We start from the raw sequence: 25,167 nt of genomic DNA, 5'->3' as shown, positions 1-25,167 counted from the left end.
GTTATGTTTGTTTTTGTTAATTAATGTTGTCTATTGTACCTGTACCTTTAACAGCGCTAACCTCACGAAGGAGATGCCCAAATACAGGCAACATATCGCGTGCGCTACACGTGAAGGCAACACACTAGACAAATGCTACACAAGCATCAAGAATACCTATCGCGCTGTTGCGCACGCCGCTCTCGGGCTCTCCGATCACAGCCTCGTTCACCTCATTCCCACGTACCGGCAGAAACTCAAAACCAACAAGCCGGCCATTACAACAGTGAAGAGGTGGACCAGTGGAGACATAGAGAAGCTGCAGGGCTGCTTCGAATCCACAAACTCGGCTGTGTTTGAGGAGGCGACAGACGGACTGGACGAATACACAGACGCTGTGACGTCATATATAAGCTTCTGTGAAGACAGCTGTATTTCAACTAGAACACGTGTTAAACACAGTAACAGCAAAGCCTGGTTTTCTATAGAACTGAAACAGCTTAGGCGAGAGAAGGAGGCCGCATTCAGGAGTGGAGACAGAGCTGTCTACAAAAAAGCCAAGTACAGATTGGAGAAAGGGGTTAAAGCAGCGAAAAGAAAGTTCTCAGAGCAGCTGAATAACCACATCACAGCTAACGACCCATCGTCAGCCTGGAACAGTCTTCAGCTTCTCACTGGCTACAAGGTGAGAAATACCCCCCTCCACCTGAACGACCGTCAGCTCACCAACGACCTGAATGAGTTCTTCTGCAGATTTCAAACAATAGACAATCAGCAGACTCTCTCACCCCATCATCAACCCCCCTCCTCCCCCACACTGGCTCTCACACCTCCACCCCCAGCTTGTCTCACCATCAGCCTGCAGGACGTCCACAGACTCTTCAGCAGAGAGAAGGTGAAGAAAGCCCCGGGACCTGTTTCAGTCTCTCCATCCATCCTAAAACACTGCTGTGACCAACTAGCACCAGTCTTCACCAGCATCTTCAACAGATCACTGGAGCTCCGTTGTGTTCCAGCCTGCTTCAAGACCTCCACCATCATTCCAGTCCCCAAGAAATCCACCATCACTGGATTTAATGATTACAGACCTGTCGCCCTGACATCTGTGGTCATGAAGGTCTTTGAACGCCTGGTCTTAGCCCACCTAAAGACCATTACAGACCCCCTGCTGGACCCCCTGCAGTTTGCATACAGAGCAAACAGATCTGTTGATGATGTGGTCAACCTAACTCTCCACTTCATCCTTCAGCATCTGGACAGCCCTGGAACCTACGCTCGGGTTCTGTTTGTTGACTTTAGCTCGGCTTCCAACACCGTTGTGCCGCAGCTACTTCAAAGCAAACTGTCCCAGCTGTCAGTGCCGGACTCCATGTGTCAGTGGATTGCAAACTTCCTCATAGACAGAAGACAGTATGTGCGGCTTGGGAAACACACCTCAGACCTTCGAACACTCAGCACTGGAGTTCCACAAGGGTGTGTTCTTTCACCCCTTCTCTTCAGCCTTTACACCAATGACTGTGTCTCCAAGGAACCAGCTGTAAAGCTCCTGAAGTTTGCAGATGATTCCACTCTGGTGGGCCTCATAGCCAATAGTGATGAGTCTGCTTACAGAAAGGAGGTTGGTCAGCTGGTGTCCTGGTGCAGTGACAACCACTTGCTGCTGAACACAGACAAGACTGTAGAGATGGTGGTGGATTTCCGACGCAACCCACCCCCTGTATCCCCCCTCTACATCAATGGCACCGCAGTTTCCACTGTAGAGTCACTCAAGTTCCTGGGCACCACCATATCCAGGGACCTGAAGTGGGAGAGGAACACCGTCTCCATCACCAAGAAAGCTCAGCAGAGAATGTTCTTCTTGAGACAGCTCAAGAAATTTGACCTGCCACAGACCCTGATGATCCAGTTCTACACAGCGATCATCGAGTCCATCATCACCTCATCCATAAGTAACTGGTTTGGTTCCTCTACCTCACAAGAAAGAGCCAGGCTCCAGCGCATGATCAGATCAGCAGAGAAGATCATTGGATGTAACCTGCCAACGCTTCAGGAGATCCACACCAGCAGGGTGAGGAAACGCGCTCGCAAAATTACGCTTGACCGCTCACACCCTGGACATCACCTCTTCCAGACTCTCCCTTCTGGTAGAAGACTAAGGACCTTCAAAACCAGCACAACACGACATGCTAACAGCTTCTTTCCCAGAGCTGTAGCTCTCCTCAACCACAGTGAACACCTCTGAGTCTCCAAACCACTGAACTAAACCGACTGGACTTAACTGCACTGAACAGGACACTTTACTCACTTACACTATGCTATTTTGCACAGCTGTACAGAAGTTCTATTTCTGTAACTTCTACAACAATATATGATATAACCTACTTTAGGAATATTTGGAAACATTTATATTCATACTCATCTGTACAGTATAGATTTTATATTTTATGTTGTCTAATTTATGTCTTAACGCTCTTTTTTTCTAGTACTTAACTGTATTCTTTAGTCTATTTATTGTTTATTGTACCTCTTTTAGAGTTATGTTTGTTAACAGTCTGTGTACGTGTTACATGTCATACGTGTTGCTGTCACCAAGACAAATTCCTAGTATGTTTAACATACCTGGCGAAATAAAGAGATTCTGATTCTGATTCTTTTTTCAATTTTTTGTTTTGCAAGCACTTGGATTTCTTTCATGACAAGTATATCTATTTTTTCTTTGATATCTTAAAGAATTGTTTAAAAAATAGATAAATTGCTGCGCCGTTTATAAGGCCTATGCTACAAAATTTATGTTTTTACATTAAGTGGCTCCTGAGTTATTGATCAAAGAAGACGTATGTGAAGCTGCTTTCTGACGTCAGTTGTAAAAAGGCGCTATATAAATAAATTTGATTTGATATGAAGTAATAAAAAATGAACATACTGCCTAGTTAAGAACATTTGTCTCAGTTTTTATGTATATTTCGTTTTGTACATCATATGTATACAGCAGCTGCCCTTCACATACTGCTTTTCAAGCACTATAATATTTATGTTGGGTTATGAGGGCTTCATTACACCTGCACATCATGCAACTCCTGTGCTGACAGCACAGATTTCACACCACCAAAAGAATAGTCAGAGAATAAGCAGTATTTGTTAATATGGACTGAATTCAATATAAGCTGAAACCAGAGATTTTAACACATATTACTTGTGGAGTTTGCTGTTTCAAAAACAAACATATGAGGTGTTTGCAGAAGCACTCCTATTTAATATCAGCAGCTCTCTGTTCTCCTTTCACTTCTGCCCTTGCCTGAACAATTTACTGTTTCTTGAAAGAAGATACCTTCTGCTCCATGTCAAATGACTCCCTGTTCCCTATGGGGAAAAATGTTAACAGGGAGATGGCTAACCTATTGCTGAATATAAAATTACTTACAACTGACGTTCATGACTTTAATCAAAAAAAAAAAAAAAAAAAAATTATAAAATTCTCCTGGTCGTTTGTGTGCTCTGGTCTAATGGGTTTACAAAGCACCAGTGTCTGAAAACGGATTTTTATTTAAAAAAAAAAATATATAAAAGAAAGCAATGGGTCTTCGTCCAATATGCTGTGACAAAGTCTGCTCATGTCAGAGAAACGTCACCTGGAGGTTTTTAGACAACTAAGAGACCTCCAAACACTGAAGAGCATGAGAATATTGCTCTATTCCTACTCCATAGCTGGGTAATACTGAATTGTTTTTGCTGTTTCAGATTATTTCAGGTGGAACTGATTCTGAATTCAGGACACCACTAAGTGCATGAAAGTACAGACAAAAAGTCCAAGAGTTTCTGTTGTAGTGCAATTAAATGAATTGCCAAATTTGCCTTATGTATGCAATAACACACATTGGTCCTATAACACACATTGATATGTGGACTACTCAGAAGATTGCGCATAGGTGCGAGTGTGTGTGTACCTAGTCACTGGAATGCATTACGTTGTAGTGCCGGTTCCAAAGCTCAGATAAAAAGGGAGGGTTGCATCAGGAAAGGCATCCGATGCAAAAATTGCCAGATTGATGGTGCGGATCACGGTTAATCAGGAGGGGCAGCCGAAAGAAGAAGTTGTAGTTAATTTATATTATTATCAAAGATTTACTGCTGGTTCCACATGAATGGTTACTAGAGTGGCACTAATTAGTACAGCGCCAGGTTTGTTTTGGAGAGCGAAGAAGAGAGCGACAAAGTGGATTACAGCGGAGGAGAGTGAGCAGTGTGTGTTATTTTTCGTCATGTTTCAGTAATAAATTCAGAGGCTAAATGACTATTTTCATTTGTTTTATATAAGAAGGGCTTCTGCACTATGGTGGTTGAGAGTACTTTTCTGTCGTTTAACCTGCTCTGTGTGTGTATGTATTGAGCGTCGCTGACATTTTAAATTAGTTTCTACCCTTAAAAGTGAGAAAAATGTAATTAGAAACAAACATATATTTTTCAAAGTCAAATTGAAAAATAAACAATGCTTTTGAAAAAATTTGCATATTATATAAAATGACGTGAATTAACGGTGCATTAAAATTTCTCCACTAGTGTTACAATATCATCAACCCTCCTCTGCTCACGACGTAATCAGCAAGCTGCTTTTCCATCAATCTAATGTAAAACTAATCAGATCAGAAAGTTAAATACAGGGGCTATGAAGAATTTGACTGGACACAGGTCCTCATCTGTAAACTTTTTTTAGGGCCACTGAAAAAAAAAACAAAGTAAGATTCAGAGAAAAAAAAGTCAAATTTCTGAGAATAATGTTGGAATAATTCACTGCACGTATAAAGGGGCAGACACAGCCACAGTGTAATTGAGGAATGCATTGTTTTGCTGAAGTCATACTATGGTACCGATTTCAAGAATAAATACACAGTTTTCTGTCACATTAGGATTAGCTTGTGATTAGCATTTAAACCCTGAATCAGTGCAAGAACCCATTTATTCAGAAGAGGGCACATAGTTTCACAGGATACAATTCATGATCACAAAAATTATCCATCCAGGGGGAGTGGAACTCCAGCGTGCCCATGAGACTCCATCACATTACAGCTCATGGACTCATACAATAAACTAAAGCCGTATGCATCGCAGTCAGGAGCTGCACTGAGAGTTAGTTATCATGTCGTGTGGATGCATTTAATAAATAATTCTGTTAACTTCACGGACTGCTTCTTTTACAACTCACTCGAAACCGCACAGACGGACTGTCTGTTTATATATGATAATAAATAATAACCCAAAAGAGTGTTTCTCTAAATATTCTGAACTTATTCTCGGAATTTAATTTTTTGGCCCAGGCCCTAAAACTCAGTCATAGTAAACAGTGTACAATAGGAGGTCGGAATCACAGGGCAACTCACCATGCAATATCACGATACTTTGAAAACCCTTCAAATTTGTAATAGAAACAATTTAGGAGTATTGAAATGTATCTGAGGTGGTCAAAAACTGATTTTAGTGACTACAAGCTGAAGAGCTCCAAGACATTTCAAACTTGAAAATTCTTTCCAGTGGTCTACTTTCAGTATTCAAATTTTGGAGTTGATACCTACTACTGAAGTAGACACTGAGCAGGTGGCCTTACCAAGTATCCTTTTGCAGTCCTTTAGCGTAGACTGGCTGGTCCTATAATTAATGTGACTAGTTGCATTTTGTGAGAGTTTGTGTGTGTATGCTGAATGTAGTTGGTTCTTAGAACAAGGGCAGCCTTCAGTGCCCTGCAGGCCTAAGGCTGCCACATGAATAAGAACCTTCATTTAGCAGACAGCCAGCAGGCAGAGAAAGCCTTAACCAGTCCCTGTATGCCTGGCAAGAACAAGTTTTTTCAGACAGCCTCCCTTGCACAGGCTTGTTACAGAGCACTGCAGTATAGCCAGTGATTGGGGAACCATGGCAACACAAACCATCATCCATAATGATGCCATAAAACCCCCTACTTACAGTGTCCACCCAATAAGATTTCTAAAATTAATTCTTCAGTTCTGTATTTGAGCCTAAAAGCTAATGTACCTGATAAGTAACAAAAGCCAATACAACTATAATTAGCATTTTACACACTGTATGCCTAAATCAACACAAATTACGCTGGGTTTAATTATTCTCAAGCCTTGCATGTACTTTGACATTGAGCCATGTACTCATTGAACTAATTCCATTCACCCTGTTACAAAGCAAATATCTGATCACACTGACCCTGGAGCGTAATAGATTCTTTCTAAGTTTTGAATTAAAGGCGCCATTCACGATTATCATAAAAAAATAAATAAATGTATAAAATGTGTACATCTCCTCCCTGGATGAAGGTTTGGTGGTGAAGGTTTTGCGTGCCTACATGAGCCTAGGAGCTATGTTGTCAGGGGCAATAGCTCTTGGTAGGATCTCCCAAGGCAAATTTGTCGTAGGTGATGGGCCAGACGGTGTGATCCATTAGACCCAGATAAAAAGAACAAAAAAGACCAGAGTTCCCTTCGCGTGAAGTAGGGTTACCGGGGACCGACCCTGGAGTTAGGCCTAGGGAAGGGGCTTCTCAGTGAAACAACATAGGCCCACCACCTGTGGGAGAGGTAGGCTAGGTCCGGTGCAATGTGGATCGGGTGGCAGCTGACGGCAGGGACCCTGGCGTTCTGATCCTGGAACATGGAATGTAACCTCTCTGGTGGGAAAGAAGCCTGAGCTGGTGCGCAAGGTTGAGAGGTACCAGCTAGATATAGTCGGGCTCACCTCGACACACAGTATGGGCTCTGGAACCAATCTCCTCAAGAGGGGCTGGATGCTCTTTCACTCTGGAGTTGCCCAGGGTGAGAGGCATACGGCAGAAGTGGCTTACTCATAGACCTCCAGCCAAAGCACCTATGTGTTATGGTTTACCCAAGTGGACGAGAGGGTAATTTCCCTGCGCCTTCGGGTTGGGGAAAGGGCTCTGACTGTTTGACTTCTTGGGGACCCTAGAGGGGCTGCTGGAAAGTACTCATTCTGGGGACTCCATTGTCCTGCTGGTGGATATCAGTGCTCACGTGGGCAATGACAGTAAGACCTGGAGTGGCGTGAATGGGATGAACAACTCCCTGATCTGAAATCGAGTGGGGTTCAGTAATTGGATTCCTGTGCTTGTCACAATTTATCCATAATGAACACCATGTTTGAGCATAAGCATGTTCATAAATACCCTAGGCCACATTTTGATGATCGACCTCATAGTCTTATCGCCAGACCTGCAGCCATATGTTCTGGACACTCAGGTGAAGAGAGGTACTGAGCTGTCAACTGATCACCACTTAGTGGTGAGTTTGATCAGATGGCAGGGGAGAATGCCAGAAAGACCTGGCAGGCCCAAACATGTGCTGAGGGTTTGCTGGGAACATTTGGTAGATGAACCAGTCAGAAAGATCTTCAACTCCCACATCCAGCCGAGGTTTGACTGCATCCCAGGGGAGGTGTTGCTCTGATCCAGCCCTGATCTGGCCTTGTCTCATCTACACTATCATGCTTGGCCATGCTGTTTTATCTCAGATTAACTCTGCACCTACGTTTAACTCACACAGAATCACTGATCACCTTCTCCTTCCTCAGACTCATACATCACTAATATACTACATTCACATTACTATAAATCCTTCATCTGTCATCATTTCACTTTTACTTCTTTTCTGTTCTCTGTTGTGTCTCCGGTGTCAACCCGAGGAGGATGGGTTCCCTCCAAGGTTTCTTCCTCGTGTGCTGAGGGAGTTTTTCCTTGCCACAGTTGCCCCTGGCGTGCTCATAGGAGGCTTGGACCCGGATCTCTTTAAAGCTTTGTGACAACTTTTTGTTGTGAAAAGCGCTATATAAATAAAATTTGATTGATCCCAGGGGAGGCTGGTGACATTGAGTCTGAACCTTCGTTGTTGAGGTAGCTGACTGGAGCTGTGGCTGCATGGTTGTCGGTGCCTGTTGTGGTGGCAATCTCTGCACTCGGTGATGGATACCCTGGGTGAGGGAGGCTGTCAAGCTGAAGAAAGTGTCTTATCCAGCCTGGCTGGTACTCTTGACGCAGCTCATGGGTACAGAAGAGCCAAGCGGAGTGCAGCTTTGGCTGTCCCTAGGCAAAAGATTATTATTATTATTTTTTTTTTTAAATCAGGTGTGGGAGGAGTTCAACTCCTCAACAGGCTGTCAACTGATCACCACCTTGTGGTGAGTTGGATCAGATGGGTGTGGGAGGAGTTCTGTGAGAACATGGAAAAATACTTTCGGTCGGCTCCAAGAAGATTCGGGCAATCCGTCATGCGACTCAGGAGGGGAAAGCAGTTTTCCACTAACACTGTTTACAGTGGGGGTGGGGAGTTGTTGACCTCGACTGGGGGTTTCATTAGGCGGTGGAAGATATATTTAGAGGATCTTCTCAATCCCACCAGCATGTCTTCTACAGAGGAAGCAGAGTTTGGGGACCCTGTGGAGGGCTTGTCTACCACCTGGGCTGAGATAATCAGAAAATTCCTTGGTGGTAGTGCCCCGGGGTGGATGAGGGCCACCCTGAGTTCCTCAAGGCTCTGGATGTTGTAGGGATGTCCTGGCTGACACATCTTTGCAACATCCATTGGGGGACATCTGGGGCAGGCCTCTTGTGGCATGGGAACGCTTTGGTATCCCCCCAGAAGGGCTGGAAGAAGTGGCTAGGGAGGAGGTAGGTCTGGGTTTCTTTACTCTGACTGTTGCCCCCGCGATCCAGACCCGGGTGAGGGGTGGACAATGGATTGACTGAATTTTTATCAAATTCAGAATATTTTATCCCATTAGATGTTTAACTGCTTATCCAATTCAGGGTCGCTTTAGGTCCAGGACCTACCCAGAATCACTGGTAACAAGGTGGGAACACATCCCAGAATGGGCGGCAGTCTTTCACAGGGTGACCCACACTCTCTCACACACATCTATAGGCACTTTGTGTGTTGTCAATCCACCTACTAACATGTGTTTTTGAACAGTGGAAAAAACCGGCACACTGGGAGGAAATTCATGTGGACATGGGGAGAACACACCAAACTCCTCACAGTCACCAGAGCAGGGCTCGAACCTATAACCCCAGGACCATAGAGCTGTGACAGTGACACTACCTGCTGTGCCATCATGCTGCCACAATCATAGACTTTCCCTTTGAAACTGAATAAAGTATTTTGTTGTCTAAAAATGTGAGATTAGTGATGTTTCCAAGGATAAACCTCAAATATCTTCTTACACCCTATGTAGTGCACAGTTTAGGCCATAAAATAACAGTTTCTGCTCTCACATAATGAACTAGGTGTACATCCTTGCTTTTATAAATTTCAAATTGCAATATATAGGAAGCAGTATGGTGCTATTTGGGACTTATTTGGGATCTGTTTATCTGACATGGACAAATATGTCAAGGTTCCTCATTATTCCAAGTATTTTAAGGTCTTGATTAGAAATAATGGTTTTAAACAGAAACAATGTAATGTAAATGTGTGTTGTGTGTTTATGAGTAATGATCAAGTCCTCAATATGGTGTTTACAAGACAATAGCTGTGACTAAAACAGAAGGCAGCAGCCTGGATGTCTTGCTGTCTCACAGTATTTGCAAATTAAGGCGTTTGTACTCACATTAGAGACAGGCTTAGTAAATGTAATTTGTTACTGTACTCAAGTAGATTTTTCGTGTATTTTGGGCCACTTTAATTTTTTACTTAACTACATTTCAAAATCAAATATCTTACTTTATTACTCCACTACATTATGAAAGTCGTTCTCGTTTTGGAGTATGTGTGAATAAAACAGTAACATCTGAACAAAATCTCCCAGCTCCGCACAGCTCTCGTGCTTAACAATTTACAGTGTAAATTAACACAATTGAAACGAGGTCAAAACTGGAAATATTCCAAAACCTGAAAATCAGTACAGTGAGATAAACAAATCCAAAAGGAAAATCTGAGTATCAAAACCAAGTATCAAGCAAAAAGCCAGAAAAACTAAAAATGTATTTACGAAACAGTTGACTCAGATCTGCAGAAATAGCTCAACAAATAGGCTTACTTTGCAACAAAGAAAAAAAAAAGCACCTAAAGGAAATCTATGTAATATTATTTACCTTAAAATTGTAGCTTCAAAACGTGTCACTGAGTTGTAATAGGATAATAGAACCTCTGTCAATGTTAATCTTGGCTCAGCACTGCAGAAACTGCACTTTTGGAGGAGGGTAGGCCCATTCAATGTCTAATGAAATCTCTTGTGGCAAATTTGCTGCTGTCTGCAAACTTGGTATTGTGGTAATTCAGTAATTGTTTGTAAATTGACTCTGTAATTGATACGGTAATTGTTTGCAACTTGGGTGGCCGCGCAAGATTCTTTGCTATTACTTGCTATGACCATAATCCCCACCCATAAATTTCAAATGGCCGCTTTAAAAAGGAAGCACTCTGAGGAACCGCAGCAAAAAGCCTTAAAAATCTCTATTAAAAATAAATAAATAAATAAAAATATTCTGAGCAGAAATCAATTTTAGCGAAGTCCATTATGTATTTGCTCACTTATTGGAAAGTATAGTGAGGCATTACACGGATTATGCCATCAAAAGCTGGGTTACATAGCACTGTGCAAAGGCTTCTAGGCACCTGAGAATAAGAGATTAAAAAAGCTATTATCTAAAAGATGTGTTCAAATAAATATATAAACAAATAACATTACAGTCAGTATTAATGTGTGTGTTAATGTACTGCTGCATTCTCTAAATGTGGCTGTGCAGTTTTAATTGCATCCAGAACATCTGGAAACATACTTTTCTCTTCACGCTCGCACGCAACACTTTTACAATAGAATATCCTATTTTGTATTTAAATATAATTGTATACAAGCGCCATGCTTATATAGAAGATACAATATTTTAAATAATGATAATTTTAGGGGTCTAAGATATTTGCACAGTACTCTACATTCACTGTAGTTTGTCCTGCAGGAGTCTGCTAAAGCAGCACAAAAGCGCGTTTATTCTTGATACAAGCTTCTTCTCTGAGTTTTGAGCCATAGGACTCTCTCTGGCCTCTCATTGGGACAAATGCCTGTGTATTTATTCCTGATTTGCAAGATTTCCTTTAAATGTGTTCCTTTTGTATGAATCTAGTTACACAACATCGGCGGTGCACACACACACACAGAGACAGGGCGCAGAGTAAATGCACAAGAGTACTGCGATTGTATCATTTTGGCGTGCACACCCTTGCTCCAGTTACAGTGTTTCAAGTGTAACAGGACTTAAAATTCCTGGAATGATGCTTGGATCATTGAGGGCTTAACAATTCATGTTTTAAGTTCCAGTGTCCAAGGAGCCAAGGGCTGACAGTTCCTGCACACGTTTGGGAACAGTATGGGGTTCTAAAATGGTGCACAAATTCAAAATAATAGATCTCAATAGTCAGCTGATTTGCGAGACATCACTCAGCTAATAAACCTCTATCGTCTCCATACACGATAAATTTTCTGTACTGAGCTGTCTTTTAAATCCAGCAGCAGCCCAACATCAGCTATTAACACAGGTTACAGACTTTAAACACTTATATTGCAATCCACTTTAAGTAACCGTCTGACTACAAGGTAACAAAATAATTAAGCAAATTATTGATGAATCTAGATATATATGCAAGAAATTTACGAATTTATGCACCAATTTGTTCTGATTGCATTTCATGAATTAGGCCCTGTTACTACTCCTCTCATCAGTGATATCATTACCCATTCTAAAAGTACCACCTGCTCTCTTGATCCCCTCCCTACCTCACTAAAGAAAGCCTGCATGACTGCTTTGGTCCCTCATCTAACCTCTATTATCAACCAGTCACTGTTTTCTGGCCATGTCCCCTCAGTTTACAAATTAGCTGCAGTTACACCTATCCTTAAAAAACCTGGTCTTGACCCAGCAAATCTAAAAAATTTCCCTCCGATTTCAAATCTTCCATTTTTTTCTAAAATCCTTGAGCGTGTCGTAGCCACCCAGCTCACAACAAACCTAGAATCCAATAACCTACTCGACTCATTTCAGTCTGGTTTTCGCCCTCACCATAGTACTGAAACTCCCTTGGTCAAAGTTATCAATGATCTGCTGGTGGCTGCAGATACGGGAGCTCCAAGTATTCTGGTCCTCCTTGATTTAAGTTCTGCCTTTGACACAGTAAATCATGCCATCCTCCTTTCAAGACTGCGTGAGCTGGGTGTCGCTGGTTCTGCCCTTGACTGGTTTATATCTTACCTAACAGATCGAAAACAATTTGTCACACTTTCTGGACATAGATCAACCATTTCATCCATCTCACAAGGGGTCCCACAAGGCTCTGTCCTTGGCCCATTACTATTAATTGTCTATATACTTCCCCTCAGCCATGTTATCTGTCATTTCAATCTTGATTTTCACTGTTACGCTGATGACACACAGATTTACCTCCAGACCAATTATTTTATTTATTTATATATTTTTTTGATCAATTTATTTGCTTTTTACCCATGTAGAAGAGAAAGAAAGAAAAAACATTTTTTTGAAAGAAGATATAAAATAAAAAATCCCACTCACTGTAACACGAAGTAGGAAAAGAAGTGTACAAGGAGGGTATAGGCTAATGAGTTGGAAGCAAGTCCTTAAGGGCTAATCTGATAGTATCCCACCCCACAAGTGTTGGCTGTTTTGGCTTTATTAATCATTGCAGTAGTCAGTTCAAGAGAGACTATGTCATAATAAAATAGTAGTCATTGTTTTGAGAGTTGGGTTTTGGGATTAAACCAATTAAATAATAGTCTTTTTAGCTGCTGTTAAGCCAGCAAAATTAGCCTCTTTTGAGCTAATGTAAAGATAAAAGAACTATCATCACACAACAAACAGAGACATGGATGTTTTTCTATATGAATCACAAGCATATCAGAAATTGTAGATAGAATGTAATCCCACAACTTAGAAATCACACTGCAGTCCCAAAACATGTGCAGAAATGTACCAGTAAATTTACTGTTACAAACAGTACAATAAGGTGTAGGAACCTTACCCATTTTGTATCTTAAGTATGGAGTGAAATAAGCCCTGTGTATACATTTATAGGTGATTAATTGATGAGCTAGATTCTTCGAGGTAGCAGTCAAATTAAGCCATATCCCATCCCACATAGGCTGAAATGCTAAATGCTACAATTCCCTTTCCCATTTAAGGGTTATATCCAAGGGAGAACAAGATCTATCTAATATAGAATTGTAAATTCTTGTTACTAGCCCTTGTTTACAAGTCTGACATTTAAACCATTCAGACATTGGATGTAAGGAGATTGGACTCTCCCAGGGAACTCCATATGCCTTCATGGCAGATCTGAGCCTGAGATACAGAAAGTAAGATGTATCAGAGATAGAGAATTTTTCTTTTATTTTGGAGAATGTACATAAGCCAGAGTCATCAAACAAGTCACCAAAGGAAAAATACCCTTTTCCTTCCAGGGGGGATATATAAAGGGCCGTCCACCAGATACAAAGCTGCAGTTATGCCATAATGGTGTAAAGAAGTTAAACTTAACCGGGGCACCTGTAATCTTTTCCACTATTCGCCAGGCTTTCAGTGTGGTTGACACAATATTTCCTAACTAAGTCTTGTTTGCTTTTGTCCAAACCCAGTATATGGTAAGTCTTGAAGCCTATAAGGTTTTATCATAGCTTCCTCAATAGATCGCCAAGAAACTCCAGAATCTTTCTCTAACCAATAAGCCATGGCCCTAAGCTGAAAGGATACAAAAAAAGTTTAAGTTAGGCAAGGAAAGTCCGCCTGCTTCTTTCCGTCGCTTCAGAGTAGTCTGTCTGATTCTAGCACTCCCCCCATCCCAGATGAAATTTGTAATCTTGGAGTTAAGTTCATTTATAAATTTAGGTGGGGGAATAAGGGGAAGCATGAAAAAAATGAAATTGATTCTAGGAAGAATATTCATCTTTATCACTGAGATTCTACCCGCAAGCGAGGCCTTTAAGGAGTGCCAGTGATCTAGGTTTATGTGAAGTTTTGCCTTAAGGTACCAACATTTTCTTTTGTTATCTTTGATAAAAAGGAATAGATTTTAATTCCCAAATAGGTGAACGAGGCACTAATGGGAATTGATGGGAGCAACTGTTCTGACCTTGCTATATCATTTAACGGCATGAGAGCTGATTAGGACCAATTAATTTCATATCCTGAAAATGACCGAAACAGATCAAACAATTGCAAAAGATGATTAGAGTTTTTTTTTTAAATTTGTTAGACAAAAAAAGCATTATATCATCTGCATATAAAGAAATGTGATGTACAATGTTATATATTGTTATAGGTTCAATAAGAGTGCTTTGTCTGATGGCCTGTGCAAGTGGCTCTAAATGAATGCAGAAAAGGGAGGGAGAAAGAGGGCACCCTTGTCTTGTACCGTGTCCCAAGGAAAATGGTGTAGATTTTTGATTACTCGTAAGCACGGAGGCCATTGGGGAACTATACGAAACTTTAATCATCGAAATAAATGTAGAACCAAAATCAAACCTGTGTAAAACTAACCATAAATAATCCCATTCAACTCTATCAAAAGCTTGACAAGCATCTAAAGAAAAAACTGCACAGGAATATGGAACCGAGTCTGCAGCTTCTATAATATGTAGTAATCTTCGTATATTATCGGCAATGGGTCGCCCCCTTATAAATCCAGTCTGATCATAATTATTTATCTTTTTTATTACAGATTCCAAACGTAAAGCTAATACGTTTGCATATAATTTCACATCACTGCAAATCAAAGAAATAGACCTATAACTGCTGCATTCTAGCGGATCTTTACCTTTCTTCAGGAGCAAAGAAATCAATAATATGCTTTGATATCATTGAAAATGTTTTTTTTTCAATTGAATAATCAAACGAATTAAGCACCAACTTCCTCCCATAAAGCTGAATATAGTTCCAGAGGAATACCATCTGTTCCAGGAGCTTTACCTCTTTGTAGGGACTGAAGTGCATTTTTGAGCTCTTCCATACTAAAAGGTTGATTGAGCATATCTCTTTCTTGCTGAGAGAGTACAGGTGAATCTAACAAATGCAGAAAAGAACAGCACCTCCCCTGATTCAGTAATATATCAGATGTGTAATTCTCCAAAAAAGTCTTTGAAAGTTTGATTAATAGTATCTGGATTAGTTGTTATGGTACCCTCTTTCGTTCTTATTGTGTTGATTGTTGCTTTAGATTCACTGTCTTTTAATTGTAATGCTAACAGTTTACTTATTCTTTCCCCATGATAAAAGTATATTTGTCTAGTACTATGAAAAAAAAAAAAAGCTTTTGCACCACGTTCCATCTGATATGTCTGGTGCAAATGTGAGAGCATACTGAAATAGTCACGTATGAGTGAAGACTGCATCTGAGACTCACAGCCGCAGATTCGAGCAGGTGCAGTCACTGACTTGTGTTTGTGCAAGAGAAATATCACCCCCAAAAAAACTATTACCCAAAATATATATATTTCTGAGGAGACTTTCTACAGGTGTCATGTGACACATCAAACTTATTGGGAATACCTCCTAATGATTTGAAGTTATTCAAAAATTTATATGGTAGAGGAATTCCCTCTCTTCGTCTCTAGGTCAAAGCATAAAATATTTTGATAAAAAAATTCTCTGAGCTTGGGTGGATTATGATATGATGCACCCTAACTCTTTTCATTCTAATGAATGGAGTAAAAATAGAATAAATAATAAAAGCTATGAGTGTTAAATTTGACAAGACGGGTCCCAGTCTACCCAGGTGAGATCATATAAATTTTGTTCGAAAATTAACCCGATTACAGCAGTTTGATATTTAGTCAAAAGTTTCACATTTCATTGCATTTTTATGGGAGTGTTTGGTACCCAAAAAAATTAGTAAATTAGAAAAATGCACATGCATACTTTAGGAGATAAATTACACTTACCCAAAATCTGCATACAATTCCACATATCATTAACATGCACACATCCAAGCTGCAATGTCTCCAACAAAACACACATTAATTAAACTTAAGAACAACAGCTTTCTGTTCAACTGCAACACACTACAAACAAACCTAAAAAGAACAAGTTTACTGCAATGCAACACACTAATAACTAAAAGATCTGCAGCCACACGTTTTAATTGTTCACCAAAAAATTATCATCCCTTGTTACTATTTACAAAATGATACTAAAAGTGAGCATATATTCTCGTGAAATGAAACTGACCACTTTTCATGACTTCACTAAAAAAAGTAATAAAACAGCTGTAATTTTAAAATAAAAGAAAACTCTGTCTGGAATAATTACTAGAGAAAACGCATGTAAAAAAAACTGCTTTCATCAATCTGCAAACCATAGTTTTCAGCTGTAGCTCCTCTATGGGGACATGGTGGACCAAGTAAGCAGGAGAACCTCAAGGGGCATCCAGCTTCCAGTGCATATGTGGTTCATCAATAAAAAGGCCCACAATATCTCATACTGGACGTAACCATGAAGAGACCAATCAGAGTTTCACCTAGTGCTGGGCTATAAAACAATATCGTTTTGTTTCATGATTAATTTTTGCTCAATAACGATGATAAGCTTTGGGTAATAGAGCTTAATAAACCTTCATTTCTACTCCTGTTTAGCTGCATGTTATCAGGCTGATATATATCAGCAAAAGTTTGTTTTTTTTTTTCAATCAAAGCGTATTTTCGTGTTGGAAATGTTTTCTTGTTTGCGAGAGCACTATTCTTTGCCTAAAGCGGTTGTTCCTCACACAAAATTATTTTCTCTCACATTTTAATTGGATATAGATCAGTCTGGATAAGCAGTAACATACAATGAATGAATGAAGGTCCGAAACCTAAAACGTTCTAGCTTTCCCACCATTACAAGCACTGTTCTAAGCCTTCTAATGGCTTAAGTGCAATATGTTTAAAAATGTCTTAATCGAGTTTTTTACTCTTTCTGCTTCTTTAAACTCTTGAGTTGATCTTGAGGTGATAATGCCCTAAGAATGCTTTCATGACATGGTAAGTCCCTCAGTCAGGCTGACTTTTCTTCTATGCATTTTGGTGAAGGACAAATAATGTTCTGCAGTCTCACAACAGTCACTTTTGCAAACTCCACACTGATTGCACATTCCTATCAAATGTATACTGCCATCTTTCATGGTTTTAAGAGGGTATTAATGTGTTATCAGAAACCTGCCCCTGACCCTCAGAAAGTCTGTAATATTTCTTTTCAACATTGTTTTAATAAGCAAACATTTTCTCAGGTAGCTCTAATATATTTAAACAAAATAAAATATTTTAAGCTCCTCCTCGGACCACCACTTTAACGTGGTGGAGGGGTTTGCGTGCCTGTGTGAGCCTAGGGGCTATGTTGTCAGGGGCAATAGCCCCTGGTAGGGTCTCCCAAGGCAAATTGGTCCTAGGTGATGGGCCAAGCAAAGAGTCATCCATAAAGACAAGGATGAAGTTAAGAACACGGACACAGCCTCCCTTGCCCGGAGTAGGGTTACCGGGGCCTCATCCCTGGAGCCAGGCCTGGGGGAGGGACTCCTTGGCGAGCGCCTGGTGGCCGGACTTTCACCCATGGGGTCCGGCCGGGCTTAGCCCGAAGGAGTTACATGGGCCCACCACCTGTGGGAGAGGTAGTAATCCGGGTCTGGTGCATTGTGGATCGGGTGGCAGCCGGGGTCAGGGGCCCTGACATTCTGATCCTCGGTTACTTAAACTGGCTTTTGGAACATGGAACGTAACCTGTCTGGTGGGAAAAGAGCCTGAGCTGGTGCGCGAGGTTGAGAGGTACCGGCTAGATATAGTTGGGCTCACCTCGACACACAGTAGGGCTCTGGAACCAATCTCCTTGAGAGGGGCTGGATGCTCTTTCACTCTGGAGTTGCCCAGAGTGAGAGGCGTAAGGCAAGAATGGGCTTACTCATAGCCCCCCGGCTTAGCGCCTGTACGTTGGGGTTTACCCCAGTGGATGAGAGGGTAATTTTCCTGCGCCTTCGGGTTGGGGAAAGGGCTCTGACTGTTGTTTGTGCTTATGCACCGAACAGCAGTTCAGAGTACCATGCCTTCTTGGGGACCCTAGAGGGGGTGCTGGAGAACACTCATTCTGTGGACTCCATTGTTCTGCTGGGGGACTTCAACTCTCACATGGGTAATGACAGTGAGACCTGGAGGGGCGTGATTGGGAGGAACGGCCCCGCTGATCTGAACCCGAGTGGTGTTCAGTTATTGGACTTCTGTGCTCGTCACAGTTTGTCCATTACGAACACCATGTTCGAGCATAAGGGTGTCCACAAGTACACCTGGCATCAGGATACCCTAGGCCGCGTTTCATAAGGGTGTCCACAAATACACCTGGCATCAGGATACCTTAGGCCGCGTTTCAATGATCGATTTTATAGTCGTATCATTTGACCTGCGGCCATATGTTCTGGACACTCAGGTGAAGAGATGCACTGAGCTGTCAACTGATCACCACCTTGTGGTGAGTTGGATCAGATGGGTGTGGGAGGAGTTCGGTGAGAACATGGAAAACGACTTTCGGTCGGCTCCAAGAAGTTTCCGGCAAACCATCGGGTGACTCAGGAGGGGAAAGCGGTTTTCCACCAACACTGTATATGGTGGGGGTGGGGAACTGTTGACCGCGACTGGGGGGGCTCGTCTATCACTGGGGCTGAAGTGGCCGAGGTGGTAGGGAAACTCCTTGGCGGTAGGGCTCCGGGGGTGGATGAAGTTCGCCCTGGGTTCCTCAAGGCTCTGGATGTTGTGGGGCTGTCCTGGCTGACACGTCTTTGCAACATCGCGTGGACATCGGGGGCAGTGCCTCTGGTGGTGGTTCCGCTTTTTAAAAAGGGGGATCGGAGGGTGTGTTCCAACTATAGAGGGATCACACTCCTCAGCCTCCCCGGTAAGGTCTATGCAGGGGTACTGGAGAAGAGAGTCCGACTGATAGTTGAACCTCAGATCCAGGAGGAACAATGCAGATTCCGCCCCGGTCGTGGAACACAGGACCAGCTCTTTACCCTCGCTAGAATCCTGGAGGGGGCATGGGAGTTCGCTCAACCAGTCTACATGTGTTTTGTGGATCTGGAGAAGGCATTTGACCGTGTCACTCGGGATATTCTGTGGGAGGAGCTCAGGAAGTATGGGGTACTGGGCTCTTTGCTACGAGCCATCCAGTCCCTGTATAAACAGAGCAGGAGTCTGGTTCGTATGGCTGGCAGTCTTTAAATTTTATATTAGTTTTAGTTTATTTCTATTTTTATCAAAGATCTACTGCTGGTTCTGTAAGAATGGTTTCTAGAGGGGCGCTAATTAGTGAGGCACTGGGTCTGTTTTGGAGCGCGAGAGAGCAGCATAAAGCAGTTCTGAGTCAGTGAGCGAGTGTTTGTAATCGTTTATCATCAATAAATTCAGACGCTGAATGACTATCAATTTTTCATGTGTTAAGATGGGCTCCAGCATTGTGGTGTTTGAGTGTATCTTTTTTGTCGTTTAACCTGCATTGCGCATGTGTGTATTTATTTTAAGGAGGACATACTATTTGACATGTAACCTGACCATGGCCTAAAAACACTTATGTTACATTATTAAGAGTTATTAACCTTGACTCATAACAGTTGGGGTCTTCAAGGGTCCTTCTCTGTGAGATAATTTCCTGCCACATGATCTTATGACATAATATTTAAAAAATGGCTCTTTAAATGGTGGTTACACCACTTGAAATTTCAAGTGGTTGATGTGACAGACATTATTCTCCATATTAATTAAAACATTCAGAACAATGGGCTTTCATTACTTTTATTTTTTATAGAAAAGTTCTTATGCAAGATCAAGCCAGATTATTTAAGAATTGATTTTGAAATTTCACATTTTTTTTCAGCAAGTGTAATTTTTTGGTTCATGTTTTTGTGGTTACACCATATTGACATTTTTACCGAAATTCTCTTAATACTCTCTCAAAATGGAATAAATCCAAATCTTTGAGATTAGGTTTGATGAAAATGATGTTTGAAAATAATTTGTGAAATTATTTTGCATTTTAAACAATTTTAAATGTATCTTAACTATAGGTACAAAAAAATTTTCGGTTGTAATATCGGCTAAAATGACAACATCTGACCGATAACAATAACTAAAAAAATCCACATATCAGCAAGCAATATATTGGCCGCCGATATATAGTGCATCACTAAAAATAAAGTGTAATTATGTTCTGGACTCCAGCTCTTTTGTATATTCTGTACTTGCAACTTTCAGGGAGAGGTATTTGTTTCCTTTCTCCTCACCCTAAAACGAAATGTAGATTCGAAAGTGGATAGAGATGTCATTACACAAAAATATTGTTAAAAAAAAAAATACTCAAAATCACCTTCATATTCAGCAGGTGAATGATAAAGTTTCCTTACTCACATTACTCACATCAAGAAGAACATAGCATTATGAAAGTCATCCACCAAAAGTCATGGTGTTCTGTCAACTATTATAACAACCTTTGTAGACACCAAGTGTCCCAAAAGAGCTTCTGCCTCATCTCTTGTGGGATTCAAGACCATTATTACCCTTCCCATGAGTAGTCAACCATCAAGGATCATGCAAAATGCAATACATAATAGTCTGTAAGGTCATAAAGAAAACAAAGGTAGCTTTTGGTAAAGTAACTACAGCCTTGGATATTGTTTAATTAACAGCTGAAAAGTATTGCTTTGTAATTATACTAAGTATACTAGCCGTGCTTGAACATACACTAGCCCTGCTTGAAAACTGAACACACTTTTTCTAAATAATGAAAATGTTAATGTGATCAGCGCCATGAGGCACTAAAGTTAATTCTCCCATCTGCCCCACCTCTAAATAAATATGTCATTTGCAGCGACAAACCCAAAGTACCATGCCCATTATTCAAGCATTTTTCAATGTTGAACTAGGGCTGGACAATTATTCAATATCTATATATTGCAATATAAAATGTTTCAATAACAATTTTCAACACATTACAATACAATAATTGTGTTGAAAATTACACATTATTTACAACATTTGTCACTGGCTGACATTCATTACAGGGTGCTACCATCAGTTCAGCACACGATTTAAAAGTTAGATTCAAGATATTAATATTGTCAAAGTCTATGTTTGATGGTGATGTCATGTTTCTTGTTCTTGGAAGTTTTTCAGTGGATTTATACTGTTCATAGTAGAGCTGTGTCAAATCTTATAATTTGTGATATCATAACTTTTAAAACTATAAAAATTTAAAAATCAATACAGTGATATTCTGACTTGTTTGCATAATGACATCATGCAGTTACCCATGATATGGCACACGTGAGTGGTAGTATAACGGTTTGAGCCTGTTTTGCTGCATCTGAACCCGGAAGGTTTGTCATCATTGACGGAACACTTAATTCTGAATTATAACAGCAAATTCTAAATGAAAATATCTGGACATCTGTCAGTAAGCTGAATCTCAAAAGAATGTGGGTCAAGAAGCAAGACAACACCCACAAGCACAAAAGCTATTCATCCAAAAAATAGTTAAACATTTTGAAGTGGCAAAAATCAATGTCCTGAACTTAGTCCAATAGAAATGTTGTGGAAGGACCTGACACAAGCAGTTCATTGGAGGAAACTCATCAACATAACAGAGTTTAATCTGTTTCGTACAGAGTAATAGGCTAAAGCGGTTTCAAGCACTTTTTCTTGTTAACAAAACAATGCAAACCTTGATTATTACATAATATAAAAGAAACTTTAAAACTTAAAATAAAACTGGACTCACATTTTGGCCAAGCACTGTTACATTGTCCTTTATTAAATATCTATGGAAAGATAATGAGAATTGAAATGTGTGGTTTTTGGCTCCCAATGACTTTGCTGTTGATTTAGGCTTGAAGGTTTGCTGGTGGTGGTGGTGTGTGTGTGTGTGCACGGAAACAAGGTAGCAGACTACAAACAGGAAGGGAAGGCGTAAGTCATATAACATCCTGCCACATGCTTATGGCTGAAAACAACCATATGAAGTGAAATTTATAAGCAAAAAAAAAAGACTGAAGTCCTGTCTCCAGAACAGTGTTGTCAATATGCATCTCATGTCACTGCCAACATTTGGTGACTTATCATGTTAACATTTTCCATGAATAATATATGGACTAAAGCCTCTCTATAAATAAGAACTTCCAATGTTAGCTACTAGATTCCAGTGACTTGCTTTCTTCATGAGTGTTTATGAATAATGCATGCTGAACGGGACATTTCAAGTCTGAATCTAGGCCACAAACGGGGAGCCTCATAACAGTCCCAAACAATCAGCTCTCTCAACAACACAGCACATAAAATGGAGATGGCTGTCTTTGAGTCACGACGGCCTGATGGGGTGAAAGATGTAAACCAAGGCCTCAACTATCAAACTAAATATATAGAAGAAAAAAAATAAAAAATATTAAAACACAGTGCTGTCTTATATCATGAAGATCATCATCTAGACAACAGAGCCCTGAGAGGTCAACAGTAGTTTGCAACTGTCCACAAGTCAGTCAAAGAGTGAAGAAAAACCCTTTGAACTTTGAAAGTTAATAAACGTTTATACGATATAATTCATATCATTAATCATCAAAATATATCATGACACGTGTGTTACTTTGTTATTCCTATGTTAAGGCATTCTGACCAGATTAATCTTTAGTACAGCTCAGCAGATACAAATTCACATGTAGTCATATGCAAAATTTGAGCACCCCATTACTTGACTAAACTGATGTAATGCAGATTTCAAGATAATACATCCTCTACAGAAAGCGCCTCTGCACACTGTAATTCACATTTATTATTTTGTGAATTACAGTGTGCAGAGGAATATTATTTTGTATATAAGGAAAATTAAATAAACCAGAAAATATGGTTTGTTCAAATGCTCCAGTGCATTTCACGTTTCGCCAAAGAGAAAAATACACCCAGCAAATAAACAGCTCTGTGCAGTGGAATCTGCAGTTAATTGCCATTGCCTTGATGCGTTTGTCAACAATAAATTAATATTTCAATGCAAAAGAGGAGATATTTTATAAGTTGCACTCTATTTTCATTTAGTTTTTCTTTTAACTGCATCTGCTTCGTGTGCGAAAATTTTACATTCCACCTTTATCAGTGCAGCATTTAATGTGTGATTCCTGCCTCAGTTCATTTGGAATGATAATTTAGTAATGGCCAGTAACTGCTGAACCTTTTAAGGTGGAAAGGAAAGATATATTCTTTAGTTAGCTTCACTCATTTTCTGAAGTCAAGATGCACATGAGCATGGTCCACTTACTTATTTATTTATTTATATATTTATTTATTTATTTATTTTTCCCCCTCTGGGTGGCAGGAAAATATGGTGTAAAATCATTGGTTAATATTGTTTTCCACACTCACGTGTGTACATCATCATGCATCATTTGTGTTTTACCAGAATTATTAAAACAAGTTTCCAAAATACAAATGTATAGGCTTGTCAAAAGAAAATAATGTATGCATATACAAACGTTCATTCCAGAATCCCATAGGACACCGTCCAAATTTAAGTGAGTTTTAGGTGTCAGCACGTCAGCCATCGGCCCAATCTGGAAGTTGGCAGTCTACCAAATGCCTCTCTTTTGAAGACGTAAGCTAACAAGTGTACCATGTTTAGTATAGCAACCGTTATTTTTTGACTAACGTATGGCACTTTCTGGGGAACCAATTTACACGTTGAGCCTAATTTCCAGAGGCCTTTGACATCCGCGGGCTAAGTTAGACATACAGCCGTGTTGGGAGGCGGCCTTCCCCGCCTAGCTGTCTCTCTCTCTCTCTACGCCTCCTCCTGTTTTCATGGCTGAACCGAGTTAGCCTTAGGCTAAATCTCAAATAACACTATACTCCCTATAAAGTGCACAGCACTTGTCAAGAAACAATCGCTTCCACACATAAAGACTATATTCTATGATTAATACGAAGGAATCGGCTGAATTATATTAGACACATTTTGTACAGATTAAGTACCGAAGCCGTTATTCAAGGACCTAGGCAGTGCCCTACCCAGGCAATAGATTTGGGACCTGCCCCGTTCGTTTTAGCTCGAACTCAGGGCAGGGTGTGTTAAGGAGCACGGAGCTCTCACCTCTTTTGTCGAGATCGTAGCTCACCACCACGAAGTAATCTGCGAGTCTGGCCATGCTTGTTGTTTAGGGCTCCGCGGTGCCTCTTCTAGGCTCCGCTCACCGCGCTCAGCTTACACACCGGAGGCAGTACAAACCTCAGCGGCAACAGCAGCATCCTTACGGCAGCAGCCTGCCGCCATACTGTCGCCGAGCCCCAGAAGCGGAGAGCCGCGCGCATGCGCATTTACCACGGGCCGTGCGCTAAACCATACTACTCGCACTTAAAAACATACATTTGAGAGTTAATTCTTAATATTTCGTAAATATAGTCAATATTTAGATTTTAATTTATAATTTTAAGTTATTATTAGAAAAAGTGCACTAGATATAGATATTATTGCTGTAAAATAGATTGAATACTGTAGCAAACTATGCCAAAGGTCAGTATAAATAACTAGTTACACGTTATGTTCTCTTTTATGCTTTTTATTAAACAAAACCATACCTAAATTTTTGACAGCTGTAGCGCAGGTCCTGAAATGTCTGGTTCTGAACAGAGCTGGTGTAAGAATTGTGCTGTGTTGTATACCTTGTGGTATTTCAAAAAAATCATTCCACAGGTGTTTTAATAAAACCCCAGGGTAGTTTTTGGATATAATGTGATATAATATGTCCCCTTTAGAGCTTATGTAGCCCTGAATTTGAGGAAGGCCCTGTTAGAGTGTTTTTAAAAATCAACACTAGGAGTGTAGTGCAAGTATATGTGAGGGTGGGGTGGCAAACATAGGTAGGTGGAAGTGGGATCATTAATTTAGCCATCACACTTATTAGCCTTATGCTCAAATAAAATACATCTGCGGCTAATCAAGAGGTGCTTAGGACAAACGAGACATTCTAAGAAAGTCTGGTGCGTCATAGGCCCACATCCTGTTCCTCTTCCTCTAGTGCTGGGTGCTAAGAGCCTTGCAGACCACAGGACCCCAGCTCTGGCTGCAGACAGCCGGTAGAGCGTCAGAGCAGCCAGCGGAGAAAGAAGTGAGCTGCCATGAGATCTAACTGCACT

The 25,167-nt window shown here is 40.7% G+C and overlaps 1 protein-coding gene across 4 annotated transcripts in view; it reads right to left on the bottom strand.

The window, feature by feature from the left end:
• Nucleotides 1–24,307, bottom strand: part of sbf1 (SET binding factor 1) — a 121,819-nt gene extending 97,512 nt beyond the window's left edge. For all 4 annotated transcript variants that reach the window (XM_066667977.1, XM_066667980.1, XM_066667979.1 and 1 more), the window contains exon 1: nucleotides 24,125–24,307. In XM_066667977.1, coding sequence (XP_066524074.1) covers nucleotides 24,125–24,179 — 55 coding nt within the window. In that variant the 5' untranslated portion in view covers nucleotides 24,180–24,307. The remainder of the gene's footprint in view (nucleotides 1–24,124) is intronic.
• Between the last annotated feature and the right edge of the window lie 860 nt (nucleotides 24,308–25,167).

This window comes from Hoplias malabaricus, chromosome 4 (genome assembly GCF_029633855.1).
Source record: "Hoplias malabaricus isolate fHopMal1 chromosome 4, fHopMal1.hap1, whole genome shotgun sequence".
In the NCBI taxonomy this organism is placed as follows: domain Eukaryota; kingdom Metazoa; phylum Chordata; class Actinopteri; order Characiformes; family Erythrinidae; genus Hoplias; species Hoplias malabaricus.
This window is presented reverse-complemented; position numbering and strand designations above follow the sequence as displayed.